The sequence below is a fragment of the Sinocyclocheilus grahami genome, unplaced genomic scaffold (assembly GCF_001515645.1).
Source record: "Sinocyclocheilus grahami isolate Dianchi unplaced genomic scaffold, SAMN03320097.WGS_v1.1 scaffold6.1, whole genome shotgun sequence".
NCBI classification, from domain to species: Eukaryota; Metazoa; Chordata; class Actinopteri; order Cypriniformes; family Cyprinidae; genus Sinocyclocheilus; species Sinocyclocheilus grahami.
The window spans coordinates 973,614-983,260 of NW_015505185.1; the positions used below are offsets into that span (position 1 = coordinate 973,614).

The window sequence follows — 9,647 nt, forward strand, 5'->3', positions numbered from 1 at the left end:
ATAGTGAGATCTTCAAGATGATGGGTATATTAAAACTGAAATCGTTTTTAAAATTCTTCTCCCTTTCTCAGTTTATGCAGAGAAAACGTGAGGTTCTTTCTAATTGCTTTCAAAACATTGTTCTGTTTGTTTGAAAATCCGACCAGCCTGACACGGCAACAGTGACTCAACCAATAGCGGGTGTTTATGGGCGGGGCTATCAGTTTGGCTGACCAATAGCAGTTGAGAGGGGTTGTTGGGGAAAATCCGTTTGATAACAGTTTAAGAGAGATAGATCACCCAAAAAAGAAAAATCTATTAATTTAGTTTCTATTGTCTGTGTGACACAAAAGGAGATATTTTAAACAATGTTTTGTCTGTACAATGAAAGTCAGTGGGGTCCAAAATAATTTAAAAAAATGACATTCTCAAAATATCTTCTTTTTTGTCTCCACTAAAGAAAGTAAGTCATACAGTTTTGGAACACCATGACAATGAGTACATTTAACAGAATAGTCATTTTTGGGTGAACTTTCCTTTTAAAATGGGATATTACAAAGTATTTTACCATTGGAAAAACATAAAAAAAAATTGATGCATTTGAAATGTCATGCTGATTTCTGTTGAAATGGCAAAGCAACTTGCGGATAGGGTCTCATTAAAGCCGACTCTATTTACAGCTGGGTTTTGGATTGCTAGTTGGATTAGCACCCACTCCACACCCTAAGATAAATGAACCCAAAAGCCTGATGTGCCCTTTGAAAGGGAGTCACAGCAAGATGAAGGCGCACGTCTCTCAAAAAAGAATAAAATTTCCTTCCTCCAATGTCAAAACAACAGAAGCGCATGTGTCTTTGGTAGGATGGATTGCAGGTCTAATCTGACATTTCCTCACTGACCTTTAATGTTTCCTATTCAAGATTAGACTTGACGTAATTGAGCTCTAGCAATAACTGCATGTAATTGTATATACATGCGCTTTTATGCGTTCATGTTCTGTCACTCCAAAAAACATCTGAAAGTGAGGAAATTCGCCGTAATTGACAGCACAAGAGCGCGGGAGGGAATAAGTAACACTCCACTGAAAATTGTTGTGAGTTGGCAGCTTGAGTGGAAGACGCTTGTAAAATGTTGAGGTAAATAAACTAAGGAAATATATTTTTACACATCCTCCAGTACTGTTTTGTTCCATATTAAAACTACAAGGGTAGCGGATTCCATTAACAGTTAGGCGAATTAAGTCTTTGGAAAGTGTTCTGGTGAGCGCCAACTCATTGTGAAAATCTATAGAGCGGTTTATGAAAACTCACGGCTGAGGTTGACTTTTATAAACAGCTGGCATGAACAATTGCAGCATCGTAAAAGATGACTGGCAGTATTCCTTTGCTTTCCTTTATGACATTTCTGGGATTTCAACCCTGCAGTGATTGTATTTAATTGGAACGATTGCACTGATTGGGTTTCAAAGGCCGTTTTGTTGTGGAACGTGACGTTGATGCTGCTCTTCAAAAGTTTTTGCGACCGTTTCTGACTGTTGGAAATTGTTTCTTCCGTTCTTGCTTTTTCTTTTAAGAGTCCCAAGATGGGAATTACAAATCGGATGTGAGCAGCAAGCCAAGGAAGGAGCGGACGGCGTTCACCAAAGAGCAGATTCGAGAACTGGAGGCAGAATTCGCCCATCACAACTATTTGACCAGACTGAGGCGGTACGAAATCGCCGTAAACCTGGATCTCACGGAAAGGCAGGTGAGATGACCGACCGCGACCTCGTACCTGTTCATCAATCATTCTGTCAGAAGCTACCGCTGTTTTTTTTTCCGGGTTTAGTGCTTTTCTATCCAGCTGTGGCTATGGAGTGGGACTATTGTATTCCAGATGTTTCTGCAATATCTCTTTTTGGCTGTAGTCAAGTAACAGGAGAGGTGAAGGAAGTTCTGTCCGCTAAGGCACTTCTGCCTTGCCGCCCCATCTTACAAATTGGTCTCTGCGTGGGAAGGTGCTTCCTACAGCCATATGTGAAATAAATAGCACATGACACTTTATTTGGGGCCAAAGAAATATGGGTTGTTGTAACTATTTGATGTTTTAACCAAACAACTATGTAATCTTATTAAACCATTGAAGTTTATTGACTTCTACAGACATAAAGAGATGACATAATGCTTGCTGTTTTTGGAATGACATCATTGGCAGGTCATTCTGGCCTTATTCGAAACACCATTCAGAACATTTTTAACTGCTCAATGAGCCATGCAGTTTCTTTAATTTATAATATCATGTCACAGTATTTTAGATTACAAATGTGTTTCTAGATGTTCTGGATTCATGAGACTTTGCAGGTTGCCAAGGATCCCACAAGGAAGTGACATCTGTGGCTTTAAATTATGCTACATTCTCTGGGGATACATTCCCAAGGCTTAGAATTAAAAACCTTGCCACACGACAAGTAAGCAAATCCGTCTCCTGCAATGTGATCCCTGTGTGAACCTGCTGGAGTTCTGGATCTTTGTGGTGGGAGTAGGGCCACCACCATTTTGCACATGTAAAATGGTTACTAATCATAATAATAATATTGCAGAGCCTAATTAAAACATCTGTCTTTGATTAAATTTATTACAGCCCCTACAAGACAGCACTGCATTGATATTCCTAAACGATTTAGGGGTTTATATTTAAACTCCTTCAGTTAATTCAGTCTGAACTACATAACTACTTAACATAAGAATTCAAACTTATTTTTTTATTTATAATTAATAATAAATTTTTATATACATTTTTTTTAATGTAAAATCACTGTGAAAGATTCCCATTGACTTATATTGATAGACAGTTCAGCTTTTAAAATCTAATATTCATCAACGATTAGAATAGAATTTCTATGGTTAATTCAGTCTGAACATGCAAATTCCGTTCAAGTGTGTATTTATTTATTTATGCAGTTTATATCTATTATTTTTTATTTATTTTTATTTATTTGTAACTTTTTTTTAAATAAATTTTAAATTAAAGTGTGAAATTTCCATAGACTTATACTGATCCTTAAGAATTAAACTCCAATTAATTCAGTATGAACTGCTTAACACAAAAATTGTGTTCAAACTTTATTTATTTATGATATTATAATTCATACATTATATATATATATATATTAAACTGTTTAATTTTTGAGCAATTAAAAATTAAAGTGTGCAGACTTCCTGTTGACATTATGAATGTTCAGCATTCAAAAACAATGATTTCATTGTCATTCTGATTGGCTTTTTTGCATGCTTGACTTTTTTTTTTTTCTTGCATCGGTTTAACCATATGGCCGTCTTGCCACTGCAAAGACAGTGCCGTGTTGTTTTGATTCTCATATGCAACCAAGAGAAGTCAAGATGTGTGCTGAGTTTTATGACAACTGCAGTGTCTCTGATTTCATTTACACTGAACCAGACTTCAAATTTAATTGTTTCCCAATGCTGCTATGCAATTGAGGGTATTTTTGATTTTGATTTTTTTAGAAAATGCATATCTAGTTTTTGCATTTTGTTTGTTTTTGTCTAATGACATGCATGCACTAACCTGTAAGCAGTAGCATACTCAATGTTTTCAGGCTGAGAGAAGAATTGCAAACGTTGCAGATATATTTTAAGGGTGCAGTCTTAGTGCTGAACTTGATGGGTGGCCAATTGAATAGTGTTCTAGTAGACTTGAAACATGTCTTGAAACATTAGCTGAACAAATCAGTGTGTATGTCATTTGAAAGTAAAATGTGCCTTTAAACTTAACCATCATGTTTGATAACCATTTGAAAAAAAAAAAGTTCAATTTACATTGATTTGGGCCTGGTATTCCTCAAGTCTGATTGCGTATGAAGAATTCTGGTCCATTGTGACTATCTATAACATTATACCCCTCCAGAAATAAATTTTAGTGTATACTGGCCATTGAAAGCCATTGATAGCCATTTGGGAAAAATACTTCAAATGACATCATTTTGCTGATTCTAACCTGGTATTCCTCATGTCTGATTGCGTATGAAGAATTCCAGTCCATTTCATGTGACTATCTACAACATTATACTCCTCCAGAAATACATTTTACTGTATGGTGGCCCGGTCCCCCAGCGAGCCTTACTTGCACTGCAGTGACCATTTAAGAAACCGCTAAATCATCATTCTGGGAAACGTAAATACTGGCTCTAACTGAACTCACAAAGAAAATACGGAAATGTCTGATGCCACAAAACAGATGGGCTCCAAATATTGCTGATCTGGAAATAGCTGCCAAATACGTGCATTGAAAGCCATGTTATATTTCTAACTTCTTCAGAGAAACACAATTCCAAACTTTGTGGATCATGCCTTAGAATAGCAGGGCGGTCAACTGATCGCATGGCTCTTTTGCACCTGATCGAGGGATATTAGCTTACTGGAGTTTGGTGAGTCATGGCCTGATCCACCTCTCCAATCGCTCTGCCAAAAAACCACAGTAGACAGATCATCTGCACCAACTAGCGAACATACAAACTAAATTGCTGAAGACAAATTGCACTCTTAAAAAAAAAAAAAAAAGGTTCCAAAATGTTTTTCCCCATTTAAGCACCAATTTGGGTTCCCAAAGAACCTTCCATGGAACGGTTTTTAAAATAACCATGTTTTTCTTAATGTGAAGAACTTTTTAATAACCGTTTCCCATTATTAAGAACCATTTGTGGAATGGAAAGGTTCCATGGATGTTTAAGGTTCTTCATGAAACCATACAGTAGATGCCAATTATTAGAACATGGTAACTCGTGTGTCTTTCTTTCCCACTAGGTAAAAGTGTGGTTTCAGAACAGACGGATGAAGTGGAAGAGAGTTAAAGGAGGCCAACAGGGGGCGGTAGCGAGAGAAAAAGAGCTTGTGAATGTGAAGAAGGGAACGCTGCTTCCCTCCGAGTTTTCGGGAATTCCTGGACTCCACCATACACCAGACTCGCTTATCAACAATGAGGACAGCCACGACAGCGACCAGAGCTCTGAGCACACTCACTTATGATACAAACAGATCCCATTCGCCTTTCGATGCTTATCTAGGGTCATGTTCAGTTAGGGATTATGTTAAGTACGGACTGAAAGTACAGACTGAAAGTACACAAAGACCATATGTGCCAATGAGGAGGCACCGTAACACGACGCCTATCAGGACAGTTCCTGTGACGCCTCAAGAGTAGTGACAATGTAAAAATGTACACAGGACTGATGTATTGTTATGCATTTGGATGATACAGAATATTTGTGATACCCTGGCATCAATTTTCACACAAAAATGTGCCTTGCTTGTTTGACAGAATTTGTTAACACGTTTGAAATGTGCTATAAGTCATTTTAAAATCCTGCCTGTCAGCAAAGCCGACTAGCATCCCAGATTTGTTGCTGTTTACAGAGCCTAGGGACTTCTGTCAGGTCTCATGGATATTTTCTGCATGCTATTTCATAAAATAATCACTTACAGCACCTTTAAAGTACCCTTCTACTGCTCTTTACTTGAAAGACAGAATCTAGGAGTCCAATCTGGCCCAACAACATTCCATTCAGATCTTGCATTGAAAAGGTGTAAGTTTTAGTTTGCACTGTCAATTTCTGTGCTTTAATTGATTTCTACTGTATGTTTTTGTACTATTTTGATGTCATCAGAATAATGATCAATCAAGAGTGCCTTCAAAAACATTTCAGATGATATTATGTTATGTAAATATAATAAGTATTCATATTTTTTAAAAAATCTGACAGCTGTATCATGTGCACACAATACCACATGCTTCAACAATAAACTTTTTGTATGTTGCTTGGTTTGATTTTTTTTTTTTTATCAAGAATGAATCTTTCTTTGAGGTCAGCTAATGAAAGACACTGCTTCAAGAAGGATTTGAAGCTTTTGCCTACAGTTTGAGGCCAGCTGATGGAATTGCCACCCATTTGGTTTTCTAGGACATTTTGGTTGTGACTTTTGTGATTTATTTATTTATATGTATTTATTTCTTTTAGTAGCATTGGTAAGAATGGGTTGAACTGTGGGATTTGGTTTTATAGGACGTTTTGGGATAAAAAATATAAAACCCCACACTATCGGATAAAAATATAAAAAAGTTAAATGCAAATTTATATCTCAAAATTCTGACTTTTCCTTGCAGTTCTGGGAAAAAAATCGTCTGAATTGCGAGATACAAATGCACAATTCTGAGTAGAAAAGTCAGAATTGTTGGATATAAATAGCAAGAAAGAAAGTCGAAATTGTGAGCTAAAAATTACCTTTTTTATCTTTTATTTCATGGCAGAAACAAACTAAAAATTATGAGAAAGTTTATATCTTGCAGTTTTGAGAAGAGTCTAAACTATGAGATCAAAAGTCGCAGTTACCTTTTTATTTACTTTTTTATTTTGTGGCAGAAACAGGCTTACACTGAAAAATGAATAAATAATATTTAAAAAAATTAATAATAATATTAAATAATGTAAAAAATGATACATGTATATACACTATTATGCATATATTTACAATTATACATTTTATACACTTAAAATTTGAAATTTAAAATTATATGGGTAAATTAAAATTGATTTCAAAAGAATACTGAAATATAAAATTGTGGCCTGGCTGAGCAAGTAGAAAACACATTCTTATTGTTGAGCCTTGCTGCCTGTATCTGATTATTGAAATCTTATAAGTTCCCTCTACTTATTCCAACACAGTTTTCTTAAAACAGAAGCATTTTAAGTTATGATAAATTGATAATCTTCACATGAATATTTTAATTTAACGTGAAGACATCTGCCTTTGGTAGTGAGTAATCTTAAAAGATTTGTTAAGTAGTAGTTAGAATTTGTGTTGAGTCACTTTGCATCTACTTTTATGCTGATGCTGAGCAATAGGGACCTCCTTACAGAAGCTGAAATTCTGGGCCTTAATTGCACGTAATTGGACTGGACCTTCTGCACTGATACACAACCGTTGTTGTGTATTCAGCTGCGAGTCTAATCCATCAAAACCATTTTTCTGACCCTCACCACCTTCACGCCTTAAGCTGAATGTTTCTATAGAGAAATCCAGTGAGGGTCTGCGACTCATCACCATGATTATGAGATGAATATATGCTAAGGCTGAGCGAGGAGCTTACATGAATAAGTTATTAAGGAAAGGGCAGGGGAATATGCTAAATTCAGCTTCTCCTCCAGGCAGGATCAGGACTTCTGCCTTAATTCTGAGAGGTGGGTGAGCAAACGGATCATATTCTATTACAAAATCAGGTCTGAAATATTGTTATGGTCCGTTCTCGCTGTCGCCACAGAGTGAGCCTGCATTCTAATTCGTAATGCAAGCCAGGAGAATCGAGACACGTTTGCCCACCAGGACCAGTGATTCTGAGGGTCCTGCCAAAGGAATCAGTTGTAGCTTCAACTGCTTTTGACGGAAGAAACCACAAAAATATATTTTGTTTGAATGTTTTCGTATCACCAAGGAGATTTATGGAACTTCCTGCACAATGGAATAGAGAGGTCACACACAAAGTCATGCTACTCTCTGTTTCACATCGAAGCCTTTTACTGCCCTTTGACTTCTTAGGTTCTTTCTCCTGGACAGGAAAAGCTACATTGTTTTAAATATAGTCCAAGCCAAAAACAGCAGCAGACACTACAAGCGTTTCCAAAATATGTGTTCATTTACAGTTTGCTGCTGTGGCCTTAAAGGGATTCACATATGATAGTCCCCTGTCTTTCATTTATAAAAATAAAATTATTTATAATAAAATTATTTTAAACTATAAGAATAAAAATGTGATAACATTGAGTATTTGCTGTAATCCCTTAATGTAAATTCTCAGGGAAAAAGGCATAATTTTAGTATTTAAAAACATACTATTGAATCAATATTTCATATTGTACAGGTACTGAATGTCCTTTAATGTCTTTGTATACAGTATTGTTTATTGTCCCTTGCAAATTTATTTATCTATTCATTTTCTTATTTTGATTACAAATTTTATGCATGGTTATATTGTTCATGTACTCATTATTAAATTTTTTTATTTAAAGGGGTCCTATTATGCTCTTTTATAAAGTCTTGATTTTGTTTTGGGGGTGTACTACAACAGGCTCTCATACTAGGTTGTTCGAAAAACATTTTTCACATATTTTACATTATTACAACACCTCTCTTGCCTCAGTCTGACATGAACGGCTCAAACAGTTCCTGTATCAAATGAAGGCCCGCCTTCTGAAATACGAAATGTGTTGTGATTGGTTAGCTGGGCCAGTGTGTGTTGTGATTGGCAGCACTCGGCGCCTGGTCGGGAAATGTCATGCACCTTACCATAGCCGCCTACGAGCTTCAGTGTAAATATTGCGGAAATATCAAATCAGTTTGAGCGCAATTTAAACCCGGATTATTGTAACCACTCTAAGTTTGTCTGCCTTGGGAAAGCTAGCGTGTCTCCGGCATAGTGATGACACTCGTTGCCTTCTCTAGTGCAGCTCAACCAGGTCTTGTCCCATTCGTCGGTATTTGTGATATCACAAATCCCAGAAAATATGCGTTGTAGTCCAAACGAGTCGTTCATTGTAGTTTTTGAAAAGTGATTTCTGTTGAATAAAATACCTCCTTTTGAAGCGGACTTTGAGCTTAGTAACTTTGCAGATCTTTTTTATGCTCAAACAGCAACATTACAGACTAACTAAAGTTGAAAAAGTGAAAAAGCATAATGGGACCCCTTTAAAAAAAATTAAGTCCCATAAAAAAAAACCTGTAGCCATACTTGATTAATGTATAGGCTACTTAAAGCATACTTGAGATGGGATAGGTAATGTGTGAAGAAAACTAAGAGGAATCAAGGTCAACATTGTATTGAGTGCCTAGTATTTTTGTGAAATTATGCAAAAAGTATGAATATTATTGTGTCTATTCTATTCTATGTATTATCTATATTTATCTAATCGCTCAGTTTGCTATGCCTTTCTGCAATAAAAATAAAAGTAGGCCTATAGGTCGATTTAGCTATAGCTTATTATCAAGTTCTTGTCGTGTGTCATGTGATCACGACATCGCTCTTCATGGCGGCTTTACAGTGAAGTTCAAAGGTCCAGACTCTTGTAGGTGTTCATAAACGCCCATCTGTTTAATCCGGCAGTGCGAGGAGCCACTGATCTATACTGTAGTCTCATTTTTTATTTTATTTGAGCACATTTACAAACGCAATGGCGCAAGTACAAGTAAACAATGTGACTGTTTCTCAGGGGGTTCGTATGCTGTTCAGTCTGATGACTCCTAATGAATCCTCGTTCGCGACTGTTCAAGAGGTGCCGAAATATGTTAATCAGGTAAGTGTGACGTCATTACCGCGTTCACGGAGGATTTAGGAAAACAACGACGAGATTATACCCAGATTTATACTAAACGAGCTACACTGTTTAACAGCACACTCGCACTCAACAGAGAGATTGTTTTCGGCAGAGCTTGCATCAGGTGTTTACGTGTTTTTGTCCCCATTTCTGTTTCAGCACACATAGCAACATTGTTTGTTAAAAAGGTACAAGGATACCTTAGAAACTGTGCAGGAGTGCCATAGAAATGCAGTGTTACTGACATTATACTGTGAAAAGTTTAGTTCTGTCTGCCTGCCTGCCTGTCTGTCTGTCTGTCTGTCTATCT

At 36.6% G+C, this 9,647-nt stretch overlaps 2 protein-coding genes across 3 annotated transcripts in view; both read left to right on the forward strand.

Moving 5' to 3' along the window:
- The window catches only part of meox2a (mesenchyme homeobox 2a), an 11,113-nt gene extending 5,361 nt beyond the window's left edge, over positions 1–5,752 (forward strand). Inside the window, exons 2-3 of the mRNA XM_016276236.1 lie at positions 1,553–1,725; positions 4,779–5,752. Coding sequence (XP_016131722.1) covers positions 1,553–1,725; positions 4,779–5,000 — 395 coding nt within the window. The 3' untranslated portion in view covers positions 5,001–5,752. The remainder of the gene's footprint in view (positions 1–1,552; positions 1,726–4,778) is intronic.
- Positions 5,753–9,041: 3,289 nt separating this feature from the next.
- The window catches only part of agmo (alkylglycerol monooxygenase), a 32,602-nt gene continuing 31,996 nt past the window's right edge, over positions 9,042–9,647 (forward strand). Inside the window, exon 1 of one of the 2 annotated variants that reach the window (XR_001609434.1) lies at positions 9,042–9,316. Coding sequence is in view for 1 of the 2 variants with exons in the window: in XM_016274686.1 (XP_016130172.1) it covers positions 9,194–9,316 (123 nt within the window). In the remaining variant the exon portion in view is untranslated. The remainder of the gene's footprint in view (positions 9,317–9,647) is intronic. The other variant, XM_016274686.1, reaches the window with a different exon arrangement.